Below are 17,827 nucleotides of genomic sequence, written 5' to 3' on the forward strand. Positions count from 1 at the left end.
TAGAGTTGACTTGAGAGAGTCTTTTTACTGTCAGTTTTACTTCTGTAACTGTCTCAAGTATTTTTGGCGTGGTCTGAATGGCTCCCTCAAAAACGTGACAAGTTTTCTTCCAAATCCTGGACACAGTGGGTTGCATCCAACCAGAGTAGACCCATTAAAATTAATGGGCCCAAGTTGGTCTGTGCCATTGTTTCCAGTGGGTTTACGTCAAGTAGGACTAACACTAGATACAACTTATTAAGTCAGGGAAGGGTAGCCTGCTACCTAAGGCCCAGCCTAATTTCATGCAGCCCTTGGCCTAATTTCATGAATGTTGTAAGTAGAGGGACACAGGAGAACAGTGGACTGGTCGACTACTTTTGGCTCGAAGTCTACCTATCATTCATTTATGGTCCCCTGCCCAGATTACCTCTGAAGGAGTCTGTCAACAGGAAAAAAATATGCACACACGTGTGAGGGGAAAATGTGAGAAAGCCTACAAAAGACTATTCTGTAGCACTGTGTCAAAAACTGTCCTCCAATTTCTTGAAAGATTTCTTCCACTGTGAAAGCAGCTTCAGGTTTTTCGCCTCATTCACTTGTGAATTGCTTTAGAATTTTGGTAGGTGTAGGTTTAAGTATGCCTTATCCCTGTGAGATAACCAAGGGTATCTGTCTATGTTTCTCAGCTTTCTGCAGCCTTTCTGACTGCCATGATCTGAAAAAGATCCATGAGAGGTGTTACCCCATAACATCTTTCCGGGCTTTAATGGTTGTGTGGCACGCCAGAGAGTCTGACTAGCAAGTGCTTAAGATCTGTGCATATTCTCTTTAAGGGAAAGTCCTTCCTTTAACTAAACAATAATTCTACACTTATTTGTAAGGTGAAGGGCTTCACTTGTGAAACCGCCGCAGAGAACAGCACCGGACACTTGCTAGGCAGCCTCTTTGCCTCCTCACACTAACAGGAAAGTCCAGCCAAGGAGATCTTTGGTTTTTTTCCGAAAGCACAGGCTCTCAGGAAGGCTGCAAAATGCAGGTCACTGAAGAGATGATTTGTCTATTGAAAGAACTCTCACAAAACTCCTCAGTTGCTGTGAAAGTCAGGTGAGTGCAACGGCAAAACCAACCCACAACCCACCCAGGATCATTTCACTGAAATTTCTTCTTCCCTTTGATAATTTTTTAATGCAGTTTCTTATTAATTGATGGAGTGTGGAAATCCAGAAGAATTGATTCCACAGATGTTATACGGAGTAGAACTCTGGGGATGGAATCAGAAGCTGTTAGAACGGCTTGAAATCTTCCAAATTTTTTATCTCAGAAGAATTCTAGGCCTCCCTCAGAGTTCTCCGGCAGCTCTCCTAAGAGTGGAAGTAGGATTACCTTCTGTGTCTGCTAGGGCCCACTTAAGATTCTTGCGTTTTTTCACCAACCTCATAGATGCCCCGAACACCCTATTAGCTAAACAAGCCTTTGTATCATTACAATATACAGTAATACCACTTGGCATAAAAGTCTATTAGACATTCTATCCAGATACAACTTACCAGAGTTTAATACTCTCAAATTGTGGAGCCCTGATAAAGTTCGGGAATGGATCTTTGAAAAAGACGCCTTTTTGGACTCCACCAAGATAAAAAACTCTGGGTTTTCCTACTGGTTCCCACGAGTAAAAGCAGTCAAAATCTGTGCCAACTACCTGGTGGAGATCACTGATCCCACCCTTCGGAGAGCTTTCACCATGGCACGGTTTCAAACATTGCCAACTGCCTACCTGACCGGTAGATACACAAAAACCCCAGTAGAACAACGTTTATGTCCTTGCTCTATGAAAATTAAAGAGGATCTTACACATTACTTCCTCTATTGCCCCATTTACTCGGGGTTTAGAGACTCATTGCTGCAAATTATACCCAACTCTATAACCAGTCCTGAAGATAGAGTAAATTTTTTGTTAGTTGATGCAAACCCACACATTACCCATGTGGTAGCGGTCTTTGTGATGAAGGCCATGAAAGCCAGGGAAAGATTTATGAACGACAATGTAAAGACCCCTTCATCGTCTGTTTAACTCGCTGTTCGTTTTCCCTCCTTTTCTACTTTGTGGGAAGAAGGTTTTGTTGGCATAGTATGTAATGAATTTTAATATTTTTAACTATTGATTTTAGTGTTGATTTTTGTGCACAGGCATGGTCCTCACAATAAACGAATTTGATTTGATCTACAGAAGAATTTTTCTGCACAGGGCTAGTACACAGTGCCCTGATTCTAGCATAGAGGTTTAGGGAAAGTTTTCAGTAGCTAGGCTTTGCCTGCCTGTCCAAAGTCAGTGGATTTCTCAGTCCAAATGAAGAAGACAGGCAAAGAGGCCTTTAAACAACAACAACAAACAACAACTCTCCAGGGCTTTTTATACACAAAGGCTCTTTCCTTGCTTTGCCCTGTATGCCAACAGGACCTGCACTGAATGGCTTCCTGGAAACTCTGCTGGGGGGGGGGGCTGTGGCTGTTTAAAACTAGCTGGAAGAACGTTGACTCTTCAAGGTTCCAGGACAGTTGAACCGGACAATTGCTGATTTGCTATAACTCAGTGCCACTAGAGAGGTACAGTCCGGTTCGGAGGAAAAGGGTTTGAAGCGGCAGAATCAGCTGCAGCATTTTGGAAGGAAGAACTCCGGGGCACCTTTGCCTAAAAGGGTCCCCTAACTGCCTGTGAGGGTCTCAGAGGCAGAGGCAAGAGGGGTTGTGTAAGCTAAAAGAACAGGCCAGCTCTCCTTGCGACACAATCCTAAGTGATTGTGGGCTGTGCTGCATGGGGAGTTTGGCACGGCCTGCTGCCTCCTACCCAATTAAGGAAGGACTGTGATGTTAGCCTTCTCAGAGATGGGGCCCTTAGTTTCTCTAGGCCAGGGGTCAGCAAGGTTTACCTCGCCTGGGCCAGTTCACTCCAGTGGAGATCCCTCCGTGGGCTGGATCGCGTGTGCGCCCACGATTTCCGGCATCTGCGTCTGCACAGATGTGATTTCCGGCACCACGGAAGCAAGCACCGGTTTAGCATAGTATTCAGGGACTTGCCAAGCGGGCGGCTTGGTTCGGGGCAGCTCGGGGGCAGGTTAAATGACCCCCGTGGGCTGCTTGTGGCCCATGGGCCTTAGGTTGCCGACCCCTGCTTTAGGCGCCCCCCACCGCAGGCCTCCAGTGTTTGCTTAAGAGAGGTCACACCAGAGGTTTTGTGGCCATCGTTGCAGAGGAGACTGAACTCCTGGAAGGAAATTTGTGTAGAACCTTCTGGAAGAGACCTGTTTTAAAAAGATGGCGCAAAAGGCAACACTGATCAGGAAGCCCAGACTCCACTAATCAGAGAACACCAACAAAAGAAGTCCCCCTGCTTATAGTTGGGGCTTCAGTGCATCTTTGGATCACTGAGGTCCACTATTGCTCGATAAGGTACATGGTGACGTGAGGGACCTTTTTGCATCCTTCATGTGGATTTCACAGTGGTCCTCTTTTTTGCACAGATACGATGCATACCTAGCGTGCCAAAAGTCCCATAAAAAAATCAAAATGCTATTACCCTAAGTTCGTATCAGTTACAGGACCAGACTTCGGAAATTCATATATATTTATCTAGATTTGTTCATGTTTCCTGGTATGTTTGTTTTTGAAATGAGGAGGATTACCATCCTGCTGAACCTTCTGTTATCCTCATTCCCCCCAAATGTTCCAGCAAGAATCCTGGTACTAAATGGCTATCACATATACTAAAAGAGCAAGAATTCTACAGCAAACACTTTCCCTGCTCCTTGGACTTTGGTAGTATGGGTCTTTAGCGCCTTTCCGAAATCTGTAGGGTCTTTCTCCACCACTGAAATGAATGCTAACTAATGTATACCTGCATCGGTCAGATTCAGTCCTACTTACCCTTGGCTTCCACTTCCTTCCTCCTGCTGTCTATATCCACTCCTAGCCTTGCATGTTCTTCTAGGCATGAAACTGTATTTTGCTTATGAAACCCAATGTTAGTCACATAGTTCTATAGTGATAAAACAATGACATATGGATGAATATCCTCAAATGTATCTTGTCTATGTCCCATTCACACACACATACCTCTAGCAGTGGACCCAGAAACTCACAAAATACTGTGCCATCTGTGTGAATGCCAGGTGTGAGATGGGCAGGATGAGTCAGGTGTGGGTTTATCAGCTAATCACTCTGCTGTTTACTTTGCTCCTTGTATTAACCAAGTGATATTTTTCTTCAAAGGCCTGGGTCCTTGGCTTTAGGTTGCAGCTATTTAATAGAGGGTTTTACATTTTTCTTAACCCAACTGCTTGTCATTTTCTGTTGCACTTGTTAAATACTGTTAAGTCAATTTCATTGGTTCAGAAAATTGAAAGTGACCTTTTCTGCAGACCTCTTGGCATGACTTCCTAAATGTTATCTTTTGTATATTATCAGTAGATCTGTTTGTGATTCCCCCTCCCCCATGTATGTCTCACTTAGACTGAGAGACAGCATAGGAAATTTGCTTGCCGAGATCTGTCCAATCAAGAGGTCTTTGCCCGTATTCAAGAAGTAATAGGCACTCGCTATCAGACCCTTGAAGGGGAGTTTAAAAACGCAGATCGCACAAGAGAAGGCACTGTCTCCAAAGAGGACTTCAGAGATATCTGCAACCGGTGGTTTTTCCTTTTGACCGATGAGCAGGTAAGAAAACTGGTGGGCAGGGACAGCATTTCTCAGAAGGCAAAAGCACACTTTTGTATACAGGAGGAATCTTTGGGAGGGGAGGGGGTGTAAGCATGTCCCCCTACCCATCTTTAATTTGAATGGGAAGCAAACTTCGCCCTTGTATCCTGGACGTGTCTCCATGCTAGTGAGTGCTGCAGCCTTGCCTTCAGATTGGAATTATTGCTGAGGCACAAGATGGCGCCTCCTCTGTGTAAAGCTCATGATGTCGTGTCTCTGCCTCAGGAATAGGGGGAAAGTGAAATCACAATGCCTGACGCAGAGATATAGCACAGGGGCTGATTGGAAGGAGGTAAAGCCAGAGCACTGGGTCATACAGAGGTGCAATGGGCATCCTCTTCTGTGGGGAGCAGGAAAGGGGTCTTATTTAATCATTTGCTCCTTATGGCACATGAGTAGTTCTCAGATGGTGTGTTAGAGAACCCTATAGCAGAGTTCAGAAACTCCGACTGTATGCAGTTGTCTCCAGAGCAGCATGGTCTCTGAGCGCATGGGAACAGCTCCTATGCCCTTCTGAATACTGTAGCTGCCTCTCTGGGACCCGCCTTGGAAAAGCAATCTTTATATGGGCCTCATTTGACATCAAGGAAGCAATGAAATGTTAATTGCAGTTAAGTTTCCGTGTGGCTCAGCTTGTAGCTTCATTTCAGCTGGATCGTAGATAGTTTCCTTCCCTACTAAGCTGTTGATATTACACACATATCCCAAGCGGACGGCCTTCAACCGGCTGTTAAAATAGTCTCTGCTAACTTAGTGCACAAAGCACTTATAATATTTAATTGATGCTTGTAAAACATGTTGCTATCCTCTGATGTAGTGTGAAGTGTGTTTTGTTTTCTATAATTTATAATATGGCAGAAACTTGGCCAGTGGGGGAAAGTTGAAAAGAAATTCAAAATGTAGGTCTGGCCTTTGAAGTTTAACTGCAACTTGCCACATGCATATCAAAGGCTTAGAGGTGATGAGCTTTCTTCAAGGTCTGATATCACTGTTTGTCAGAGAGGGTTTCTTAAAAAAAAAAAGGAAAAACAAAACTTTACAGTTTGTACATCTGAAATCTAGAACAAACGATCTACCATTCTACTGATTCTGCATTTCTTAGGAATAAGACACATTGATACTGGCACTTTATTTCCATGCATGCATTCCTGCTATGACAAGCAACTTGCATTGACTCAGTATCAAACATGTTCAGGTGGCAGAATCCCAGAGACATAAAAAGGGGGTAGCCTGCCCTCTTGCACCAGTTGTTGGAACCAACCCTGTCTCTGTTGCCAGTACAGCAGCACGCTCACTTGCACACAGCCTTCCTTTATTTGAAACAGTGGCCCTTAAATTAGGACAGAGACAGCTCAACATGGGGGACCTATGGATGACCCAAACACTTGGTCTGAAGGGCCGTTGGAGGGTCTCCACCTGCACACGATCCTGCACTCAGGGAAATGGCCATTTGCAGCACAGATTACACACAAGATCAATGGTACAACCTGGGCCCAGCGCCAACACCTAGAACAGCTTCTTTCAGCACCAGGACCTTTAAGAAGTTCAAAAGGTTTTACTTAATGACACTAATTGCTGCATGTCTCACAGATGCCAGGCAAATGTGTGGCAAGGGCACCACCTGCTTGTGGGCACCAGGTGGTGGTGGTCAGGTGGTGCTGGGCGCCTCTTAGTCGTGGCCTGGCCCTGACACAGGCATGCAGAATAAAGTGACATTTCCAGGGATGCATGAGCCCTGGGTTGACATTCTGCACTGCCTGATACCTTGCTTGGCCTTGCATTTGCTGAAACATTGTTCTCTGCTTCAATAGTTTGAAAACCTCTGGAACACAGTGCCACTCGACTTGAATGGAAGATTGAAATACCCTGGATTCTTGAGAAAGTTCATTCTGGAAGTGGAAATGCCAGATACACCCACCGCCAACCACCCAGAGAACCCCAGCAAGCCTGCCACAGCAGCTGAGCCCGGACCACAGCTACCGTCACGGCCTCAAACAGCATATTCTCCCTCATCTCCAAAGAAAGTAAGTGCTTCATGGCCAAAGCCAGAACACGGGAAGTAGAACCCTGGCTCTTTATTAAAAAATTTATCCCATTTCTATCTGACTCATCCTTCAAGGTGTTCGCTTGGGACAGGGGGCGCACACCAGGTCTATTAGGTTTTCACAGCAACATGCAAGGTAGGTTAAAGTGAAAGACAGCCCAAGGCCATCCAGGGAATTTTGTGGCTAAAGAGGAATTGAAGCCCAGGTCTTCACATTCCATGTCCAACACATTTTATTGGGTTTGCACAACTTGTGACTCACAAAGCCCAGCAGCAGTTTGATGAACCTGTTTTTGTTGTATGTCTAGGACTGGGGGGGGGGGGAGAGACTGGGTGGTGTGGTGGTGGCTGCCAAACCACGACATCTGTCTGTGTTGCAAGTTGTGCAGGCCTGCTCCATCCTCCCTCTGCTTTTCCCAACTCAGAACAGCATTTATGGGCCAAAAATGGCTATCAAGATGCATTGGTGTAAAAGGGTCAAGGTATTTATGGAAATGTATGAACCAGAAAACTGTTGAAACCACTAACGGTAGATTGCTTGGAAAACACCTTAAGTTAGCTGATGGTAGTTAATCATGGAAAACCTGCTTCACTTAATTTTTTTAACTGCATTCTTTGTCTTGATCAGTAGCCTTGGTAAGTAAGAGATCATAAGAGTAAGCACCCACGGAAAGGAACCACAAAGGATTCTGTCTAGGTGCAATTGAACTCCCAACACTCATCCCTAGCCAGTGGTCAGGGGTGATGGGAGTTACATCTGAAGCATACCACATTGACTCCCCACTTCTTTAAGAAGAAAGGAAAAACAGCCATTATTAAATTTGTCCAAGGGTTGCCGCACACACAAACATTTTTCTACACTAGGTTTCTCTGCCTATGATGATTGGCAGGTGAATATGTCAATTGGCTCCATCAAGAAGACTGTGCTGACTAGCAGTAGCACTCCACAATCTCTTAGGAATGGATAATTTTCAGGCCTGGTACCTGAGGTCCTTTCAGGTAGGGGGTGCGGGGCTGAACTCATAAATTTCAGCTTCTACTTATAACAAGTGATGCTGTTGATTTCATATTTCATGGCTTGGAAATACAGGTCTCGTTGGCTCATAATCTGCCATCACATGGAGAGTGAGTACTATGAGGCTGGAGGTTCTTCTGGAGGTTGGGCTTCAATCTAAGCCAGAGAAAAGGAATCCTGCCTCCCTTTTCGCACGCCTTTGCCCCAATCCTTTCTTCTCCACTTGCTTGCTGCTTCAGTAGTGGTGGGAGGGGAAGAAGGGAGGGGTGTCTCTCTACTGCAGTGCTGGAGAAACTGCATTTCCCAAGTCCTGCAGCCAGGAGCTCACCACGAACACTCTCAGAATGGCAATGGCACCCACCTGAGAGGGGCCGGAACTGAAAAAAAGCCATGCAGAATGCCAGGAGCCAGGGAGAAGAGGATGAGGAGACAGCATTGCTCAGAAGAGCTTCCCTGGTGGATCAGGCCTTTTTGAATTCTGAACCTTGGTTAAAAGGTGTTCAGTATTTCAATTTTCAAAATGAATATTCAAATAAGAATCCATCATCAAATGTCTACAGATTTAGAAATCTATTCACTTGGCACTCCTTTTTTGTCTTCAATTGCAAGTTGGTCAAAATCTTCCTCTTAATTTTAGGACCCAGCAGGCAGCAGGCCTTCTACTGCAGCAGTTCATACTCCACCTATTCTGAACTGCAAACCGATTGAAGGTAAAATCCGAAAAGGTGTTCAGCACTGCTGGAGACAAATCCTGAAGGAATGTAGAGAGAAGGATGTGGACCACGTGGGAGAAGTTGCAGTAGAAGATTTTTTAGGTTGGTTGTTTTCTTAAATCTTCATTAGTGATCTTGCCTAGGTAAAGAAGTGGAAGCAGAAACAGCTGTCAGACCAGAAGGAGATTCTGGCATGTCCTTCAAATACAAGTTGTGTGAATGAAATTTCACATTGTGAAGCTGGCCCATTCACTTCACTGCTCTTAGACGTCAGCCCTTTAGCACAGTGATTTCTAGAAATGGCAATTTGGCGAGACAGTCTGCAAAAGAGAAGTACCCTCACATGAAGCTTTACTGGGGCATGCTAATCTAATTTGATATGTGTGTTTATTTGCTTCATTTATATTTTACATAATAAATTTGTCTTTTCCCAACTTCTCGCCCCATTTTCCATGGTGTTTTAATTTCCCACCCCCTCTGCACAATGCCTTCTGTTTCCTATACCAGCACATCAATACTGTATTCTCTAATTCCTTATGTTTCTCATATTTCAAATCCTGCTTGCGAGTTCATCAAACTATAATATAATATAGTTCTAAAAGGGCTTCCATTCTTCCACAAAGAGAATCATTGTTAGATTCACTTGTTTTGGCTGCTAACTTTGCCAGTTCTGCATAGTCCATCACCTTACTTATCCATTCATCTTTGGTGGAAACTTCTCCCTACCATTTTTTGTGTTTGGAGAATCCTAGCTGCTTTACTGGCCGAGGGAGCCGGTGTACAGCTTCCGGGTGATGTGGCCAGCAGGACTAAGCTGCTTCTGGTGAACCAGAGCAGCGCACGGAAACGCCATTTACCTTCCCACCAGAGCGGTACCGATTTATCTACTTGCACTTTGACATGCTTTCGAACTGCTAGGTTGGCAGGAGCAGGGACTGAGCAACGGGAGCTCACCCCGTCGCAGGGATTCGAACCGCTGACCTTCTGATCGGCAAGCCCTAGGCTCTGTGGTTTAGACCACAGCACCACCCGGGTCCCTCTAATGAAGTACTGAACCTCAACAATGTGAGCCTATGTTATTCATCAGATTTGGCTTGCTGCATTACCCAAACTTAATTGTCACTTTGATGTGCACGTGTAAAGCATGGTTGTTTATCATGTTGTTTACTCTGTACACCTATGTTTATTTCAGCTATACTGGAAAAATTTAATTTGAATTTAACCAAAGAAGAAAGTAAACAACTCATAACAAAATATGATTTCAATAGTGTTGGCAAATTTGCCTACTGTGACTTCCTTCAAAGCTGTGTGCTGCTGTTTAAATTCCAAGATGTGACTCCTCTGCAAAGGATTGTAATCCAAAATCCACGAGTACAGGTAAACGTTCTCTGGCTACCTGAGGAGATTCTGATGCCGAAGGAGATGGCGCTGAGGGAGACAAGTCCAGGGCAATTCTAACCCTTCATGTTGCGCAGTAACAGGACATTTGTCTCTCATTTGCTGCACTTAATTCCTATCCCTGCCTTCATGGTTGTAACTGTTTAGGGGAAAATAATAGTTTTTGGGTTTGTTTTTTTAAAAAAAGTACTCAGGCCATAATAAACATGAGGAAATGTGGTATTTTTGCTGGGGAGGTTTAAAATGCAAGTTTCCCCACAATTAAATAAAATACACATATTGAAACAAAACCAGGAATCCCCCCAGGGGATGGCATGGGCGCCGCTCCGGCTGCCCAAGCAGCTATCTCTGCCGCTGCCTCTGAATCTGCTCTTCCCGCTTCTCCTTGGTGGTTGTCAAAAGAAATATTCCCATTTGCTTGACCTGAGTATACCTGGATTTCTGTTTAAGGCTTCCCCAAAGAGTACATGCAGACAGTGGCGTAGCGTGGGGGGTGCAGGGGGGGCCAGCCGCACCCGGCGCAACATTGGGGGGGGGGCGCTCGCACTCGCAGCTCTCTGCCCCTACCTGGCTCACTCTCTCTCTCTCTCACTGCAGTGCTGGCTGTGCGAATCCGATCCGAGCTGCCGGGTCGCTGCCCACTGTGGAGGGGGAGGGTGCCAGGCGTGTGTTGCGGTGCGGAGCGGAGAGAGAGCAAGGGAGGGACTATCTGGGGGAGGGACAGTGCAGCGGCCGCCCAGCGCAGCGCTGAGCGCGGGAGAGAACCACAGCCGACCAGCCCAGGCAGCAGCAAGAAGAAGCTGGCAGCGGCGGCAGGTTAGGGGTTAGGGGCACAAATTACTTGCCTTGCCCCGGGTTAGGGGGCACAAATTACTTGCCTTGCCCCGGGTGCTGACAACTCACGCTACGCCGCTGCATGCACATGACAACCGCTAAGACTCTCAAGCTCTTGTTCAGGTGTTCAGCCCATGGACATGCGTGTGTCAGTGCAGATGTCTACACTAGGAAAGTCTGTTTGTGAAGCGTTGCCCAGAGCGGCTGGGGAAATGCAGCCAGATGGACAGGGTATAAATAATAAAATTATTATTAGTAGTAGTAGTAGAAGAAGAAGATGTTCACAGAGCAGAGCACTCAGGTGTGGGGCCTGCACTGGTCTCACTGACCTTTTCTTCACACACACACAATGCCTGAATAGGTCTTCAAGAGCAATGATCTTTTCCACCTCTTTCTCAGAATCCCCGTGGGCCACAAACACCGACCTTTTTCAATGCAATGATGAGGATTCAGCCCCAAATCCTTCACTGCTGGAGGCCGATGAGGCGAACCTTCAAGTATTATGATGAAAGTGGGACTGGACAGCTCAGCGTTCAGGATTTCAGACAGGTGACTGTTGACAGAACAATGTTAAATGCATTCACTGGCTAGCCTTAAGCAACTTGTGGCAAGGGAGCTGAGATCCCACCTTTCATGAAGAAGCTCAAGGTGGTGGCCATAGAGGTTCCTCCTTCGCATCCACCCTGTGAGGCAGGTTAGGCTGCAAGCAAGAGCCTGGCCCAACGTCACCCAGTCAGCTTCATGGCTGAGTGAGGATTCAATCCACACACTTTGGTGATCAGATGGAACCTTGCTTTGGGCTGCTGAAGTCCAGAAGCCGGCTAGAAAAAGCAGGGCCTTTTCAGTTATGGCCACTTCTTTTTTAAGGAGGCAAATGAAAATAAATGAGGTAGCCATAAATGAGGTAGCTAATTCCCAATTGCTGGCTTCACATTTAGATTCTTGCTGATCAGCTTCCTAGTTTCAAATGTTACTGTATTTCGGTTACACATACACACAGCAGAAGCCCATAACCCAGAGGTTGATGGATTAAAACCACCCTCTGCTAGCCTGGAACACATATATGTAGATCCATATTCACACAACCCCAAGCGAATGAAGAGTCCCTTTAGCCAGAAGGCAAAGGAAGGCATCAGCTCATGTAACTTTCAAGCATTCAACTTGAGCCTCAGAGAGAATTGAGGCAAATGGTGCTTTTCTCAGCATTGCATGACAAACTATACCTGCTAAATTCCCTTTTCCACACAACTATCCATATGATGTCACCTGTGGCCCCCGTGTAGGGCCCCCTGTGGCCCTGTTCAGTTTTTTCTTTATTTTGGACATTATTTGTGTTTTTTGCTAAGGCAGGTGGGTGTAAGAATTATATTGAATTTCATTATTCTTTCTCACCCCGTGAGAGTGGAACAGAGATTCCTGAAGGAAAATGGAAAGGGGTAAGCCATGAGGGGTCCTGTATCTTGTGTTGTATATTTTTAATAATTGTGGGGGTGGGTCTCCCTGAGGAGGCAGCACACTGCAGAACACCTTCACAGGCTCTCTGAGCACAATTTGCGTTTGCATATCGACAGGACGAGGTAGTAGAGATAAATATGTGGGGTTTCTTTGCCTCTTTATTTTTCAGCGCCTGCTTCACCTCGTAATCCAAACAGGACCTCAGGGGAGCTCAAAAAAACAGCATCAAAATAAAAGATTAGTAGTTAAAAGAAAATATTTTTTAATTTGATTTTATAGATTTACATACAGCCTTCCAGTATGAATCCAAGAAGGTTTACAATAGGCAATAGAGACAATGAAAGCAGCAACATGGCAAGCAGATAAAATAGTAGCTTAAATCAGTCACATCAGATATTTAAAACCCTGGGCAAATCTAAAGTTCTTCACTTGGTGATGACTATATACAGTGGTGCCTCGCAAGACGAAATTAATCCGTTCCGTGAGGCTCTTCGTATAGCGGTTTTTTCGTCTTGCGAAGCAAGCCCATTGACATCTTAGCGGATTAGCGCTATTAGTGGTTTAGCGGCTTTTAGTGATCAGCTGTTAAGCGGCTTATCAGCGGATCAGCTGATAAGCGGCTTAGCGGCAGGAAAAGGGGGGGGAAAGGGGGAAAAACCCGCAGGAACTCGCAAGACATTTTCGTCTTGCGAAGCAAGTCCATAGGGAAATTCGTTTTGCAAAGCACCTCCAAAACGGAAAACCCTTTCGTCTAGCGGGTTTTCCGTCTTGCGAGGCGTTCGTCTTGCGGGGCATCACTGCGTGTATATGTGTGTGTGTGTGTGTGTGTGTGTGTGTGTGTGTGTGTGTGTATATATATATATATACACACACACACACACACACACACACGCATATACATATGCAAATTGCAAATATGCAAATGACGCCATTCATGCAGCTAGCAATTACATGAATGGTGTTTTAAAAGTAAATTCCATGTGTGCGGTAGGAAGGTTTTAACCCTTTGCCGCCACAACTGAGTCCCAATCTGGATCAGGCTTCTGCGCTTGCAATTTGCTTTTAAATGGTGTTACATTGAAGTTGCTCAACTACCAGTGAGACATGTTGTCATTAACCACTTAGTAGTTTTACTAACCTCAACTTTTGATTTCACAAATGCTGGCTTCTTGGTTAGGCTTAGCGTAGAGCCGAGGCAGGTAGAGCAACAGAAAACTTTGGCAATCTGTGGCAAAATCTGGAGAGATCTGACAGGTTGGAGGTGGAATCAAGGCTTTGGTGGCTGCTTGTTTGTTGCCAAAAGCATTAACAAAGATTTGCATAAAATGGGTATGTGTAAACATATGGATGGAAGCAAAATTATAAGTAATTACTATACTTTAAAACAGAAATACAACACATCATACCACTGTGGGGAAGACTGCAGCCAAGTCACCTGTGTGCCCGCTCAGTTTGTGGTTGACATCCTAATTGTTGATAGGACAATTCCAAGGCTTTGAACCAGACTTAGATGTCACAGCCCTTCAAATAGAGGGTGTCCTCTGAAAAGTAGTATACTGTCCTAATCAGGGCATGATCTGGAAAGTTATGGAAGAAGAACATAGCTTCTTAGCATATCTGCTTCTAGAATGTTCTCTGATTTCAGTAGTGTTACACCAGTGTTCCCCACAGGAAAGCATGGAAGTAAAATCAGACATGTCACGCGTGTGCACATTTGAAAACTGATTGTGCAAGGTTTCCCAGACGTTTGTCTATCAATGTCTGAAGACACAAACACACACTACAGCCACATGCTACTATTTTGCCACAAACACAGTGTAACACTGAGAGCCAGTGTGGTGTAGTGGTTAAGAGCGGTAGTCTCATAATCTGGGGAACTGGGTTCGCGTCTCTGCTCCTCCACATGCAGCTGCTGGGTGACCTTGGGCCAGTCACACTTCTCTGAAGTCTCCAGGCCCCACTCACCTCACAGAGTGTTTGTTGTGGGGGAGGAAGGGAAAGGAGAATGTTAGCCGCTTTGAGACTCCTTCAGGTAGTGATAAAGCGGGATATCAAATCCAAACTCTTCTTCTTCTTCTTCTTCAACACTGATGATTCCCATAGCAATTGTGACTATGTAGTTGGGTCAACAGTAGGGTGGACTATGTGTGCTCTTGTCGGCTCTATGCACTAAAAATGTGCATCAGTTTTGTATTAGTTTAACTTTTGTGGCTTTCCCCAAAGAATGTTGTGAACTGTGGCTGGGCGAGAGGTGCTGCAAATTCTCTTACTGATCACACAGAACTGTATCTCCCAGGAGGAGCAAAACCAGAACCAGTCTGCAGTGCAAACCTAACGTATCATATTGCGCTTGGCCTAATTCACAAATTACCCCACACCCTTGATGGGGGTTGCCATGGGAACATTAGGTAGAAAATAACTCCAGGTATTCTATACGAGGCAGTTTTGCTTAACTGAATTGTGTGGATGTTTCAGTTCTGTGTTGGTTGCCTGTTGCTAACTTTCCTGGATTGTTCCTAATTAACGATAAGCAATGTCAGTTTTCTGTGTCTTCTGCAGGTGCTCCGCAAGTATGGCATTGACTTGTCTGAAGAGGAGTTCTTTCACATATTGGAATATTATGACAAAGGATTAACTTCCAAAATCTCCTACAATGAATTCCTCAAAGCCTTCCTGCATTGAAAAGAAAAGGAAAAAGAAAAAGGAAGCCTGCTCTCCAATCTTGAAGAATCATTAGGCAGGAGAGATGTGATTACTGAAATATATGTCCTCATTTTAATCTAATAAAACTATATAAATTCACCCCCTTGGTTAACAGTGTATCAGCAATCTTCTGATTCCTTCGCAATGCAAACTGGTGATGGTGTCTGGTGAAGTAAATCTTCAGTAGTTGGGGCTATTAATTTTCTCATAATCCATTTAGCAGGGAAAACTGAAAACAATTAAAGTGACGGTTTTGAGGTTCTTAATTGGCATCTCAGAAAGCAATAACTTTATTTTTTCAATTAAAGGGCATTATTAAGAAAAGGAACTTTTAATTTATATTTTAAAAGGCACACTTCTCAATTTTATTTGCTGCCATTTTCTAAATGGATTATGCCTAATGCAATTTTCTTCATTATTCTGAAATTGGAAGCCTCAGAATTCAGTGGCAAAAACTCAGCAGAGTTAGGTGTGCTCACTGAAAATTTTTAGGCACAATTCCAAGTGCCAGTCCTAATTTGTAAAGTTCTTAAAGAACTTGGGGCCTGTATAGATAAGAAGCAACGTCCAGATCTCTTATTAAAGCTCAACCTGCATGTTTATCAGCAGCCCAGATCCTTGAAGCTGAGACTTTCACCCAAGTGGCCAGGGGTGATTTGAAGCAAGTTAAGTGGTGGGCATTTTATGGAGAAGAAACTTGGGACACGAGATCCAGATGAGATTCAACGTGAAGGAATCCATGCTAGCTAATGTAAAATCAGCTGGTTTGGAAGGTTTTTTTGTACAATATTGTTGGAATTTACCCCCTCTAAGATATCAGTTTTAGAATTAAGCAAATATTCTTGCTGGAGATGCAGATATGTTGCATCTGTCCAGTAATGCATTCTTTTTGGACCAATATTTTGGGATCCGATTAAGGAAGTGGCTAGCTGTTCCAATAATACAGAATCCCAGAATAGTGTTATTATGTTATCTTAAGGACTTGGCTGGTGGCATCAATCAAGTTGTTGTAAATTTACTTACAGCTGTAAAAATGTGCATAACAGCAAAATGGAAGAAAATAATCACTCCATTGATAGCTGAATATGGTAGTATATGGAACACAACAAAAATTAACCCAGTAGAAAGTTGATTAAAGGAGAACAGAAAAATAAGTTCATTGAAAGATTATTTGCAGTTTTTTTATTATAATAATAATAATAATAATAATAATAATAATAATAAAAAAAAAAAAAAAAAATTAAACCCCGCACATCTGGCTGGGTTGCCCCAGCCACTCTGGGCGGCTTCCAACACATAAAAACATAATATAACATCAAACATTAATAGTAACAATCTGATCCAATATAAAAGTCACAATAACTTTAAAATAGCAACTTATATCAAACAAAGCAACATTCAGCAATACAGCAGAATCTAATAGTACCATAAATATCAGACTGTACATTTTATTTTATTTACTGTACAGAATTTGTTTATTTTTCTGTGTTTATATTTTGTGCCTCTTGATCCATTCTGTATAATCCAGTTTTAAGTTTGTATCATGCTAAAAATGAGCAAGAAGTGTTTGCTTTTGTCTATGATTCTGCAGACATTTTCCTCTTATATTATTATTATTGTTATTCTCATTATTCACATTATTCACATTATTCTCATTATTATTTAATTATATTTGTATATCACCCTTCATCCAAAAATCACAGGATGGTTCACAACATAGAAATACAAAATGAGAACACAAACTACATAATAAAAACCAAAAAATTTAGGGTAGTTTTTATGTTTGAAGTTTTATTCTGCTTTTAATGCTCTGTTGAAAGCTGCCCAGAGTGGCTGGAGAAACCCAGCCAGATGGGCAGGGTACAAATAATAAATTATTATTGGTTTGTTTTTAATATATTATTATTAAATATATATAGCAACCCTTCCCACAAACACATTTTAAGGGAAATGTTTTCATCTGGTGTCTAAAGATATATAATGCAGGCGCCTGGCGAGCCTCACTAGGGAGAGTATTCCATAAATGGAGCCACTGCAGAAAAGGCCCTGTTCCTGTGTTGCCACTCTCCTAACCTCTCACAGGGAAGACACATGAGGAAAGGCCTCAGATGATGACTGCAGGAGCGGAGGTGGTTCATATGGCGAGAGGTGGTCCTTAAGGTATTCCTGAGCCATTTAAAGCTTTGTAGGTCAAAACCAACCATTTTAATTGGGCCCGGAAACTAATTGGTAGCCAGTGCAGTTGGACCAGGATCAGTGTAATATGCTCAAGACCGTCTTGCAACGGTAAGCAACCTGGCCGCTTAATTCTGCACCTGCTGGTGTTTCAGAACCGTCTTCAGAGGCAGCTCAAGTAATAACGCATTGCGGTAATCTAACCTTGAAGTTACCAGAGCACAGACAACCTTAGTTAGGCTATCCCTGTCCAGATAGGGGCGTAGCTGGGCCACCAGCCAAAGCTGATGGAAGGCACTCCAAGCCACTGAGGCCACCTGAGCCTTGAGCAACAGCAAAGGCTCCAGGGTACCCCCAAGCTACAAACCTGCTCCTTCAGAGGAAACCTGTCCCCATCAAGAAGAACAGGCCACCTCCCTCCCCTCTGGTCTAGGGAACCCCCCACTAACAGTGCCTCAGTCCTATCTGTGTTGAGCTTCTGTTTATTGGCTCAAAACTTGAGTTGCATGGAAAGAAAATACTGCAGCGCTCCAAATTATTTGCCCATGTATGTGCAGAGAAATTAGTAGAGCTGATTGAAAAGCAACACATTAAGATCTGCATTTTTCCTTCTATGTTTTAGTTGTTGTTATTTTTATCTGTAAGCCACCTTGAGCATAAATAAATTAATAATAGTAGTACTAGTAATTATTATCATCATTATTTAGACAACTTATTTGCAAGTCTCTCAAAATCAGGAGGGTCTTTTTATCTTAA

At 43.8% G+C, this 17,827-nt stretch overlaps 1 protein-coding gene across 3 annotated transcripts in view; it reads left to right on the top strand.

Annotated features, from left to right (window-relative positions):
- Positions 1–14,995, top strand: part of EFCAB6 (EF-hand calcium binding domain 6) — a 107,152-nt gene extending 92,157 nt beyond the window's left edge. Inside the window, exons 26-31 of one of the 3 annotated variants that reach the window (XM_081860933.1) lie at positions 4,489–4,692; positions 6,546–6,758; positions 8,431–8,608; positions 9,699–9,883; positions 11,138–11,287; positions 14,753–14,995. In XM_081860933.1, coding sequence (XP_081717059.1) covers positions 4,489–4,692; positions 6,546–6,758; positions 8,431–8,608; positions 9,699–9,883; positions 11,138–11,287; positions 14,753–14,875 — 1,053 coding nt within the window. In that variant the 3' untranslated portion in view covers positions 14,876–14,995. Of the gene's footprint in view, positions 1–4,488; positions 4,693–6,545; positions 6,759–8,430; positions 8,609–9,698; positions 9,884–11,137; positions 11,288–14,752 lie in introns of those variants that run through there. The other 2 variants (XM_081860934.1, XM_081860935.1) reach the window with 2 other exon arrangements.
- The last annotated feature ends 2,832 nt before the right edge of the window (positions 14,996–17,827 follow it).

Source organism: Podarcis erhardii, assembly GCF_964252035.2.
Source record: "Podarcis erhardii genome assembly, chromosome: 5".
Lineage (NCBI taxonomy): Eukaryota > Metazoa > Chordata > Lepidosauria > Squamata > Lacertidae > Podarcis > Podarcis erhardii.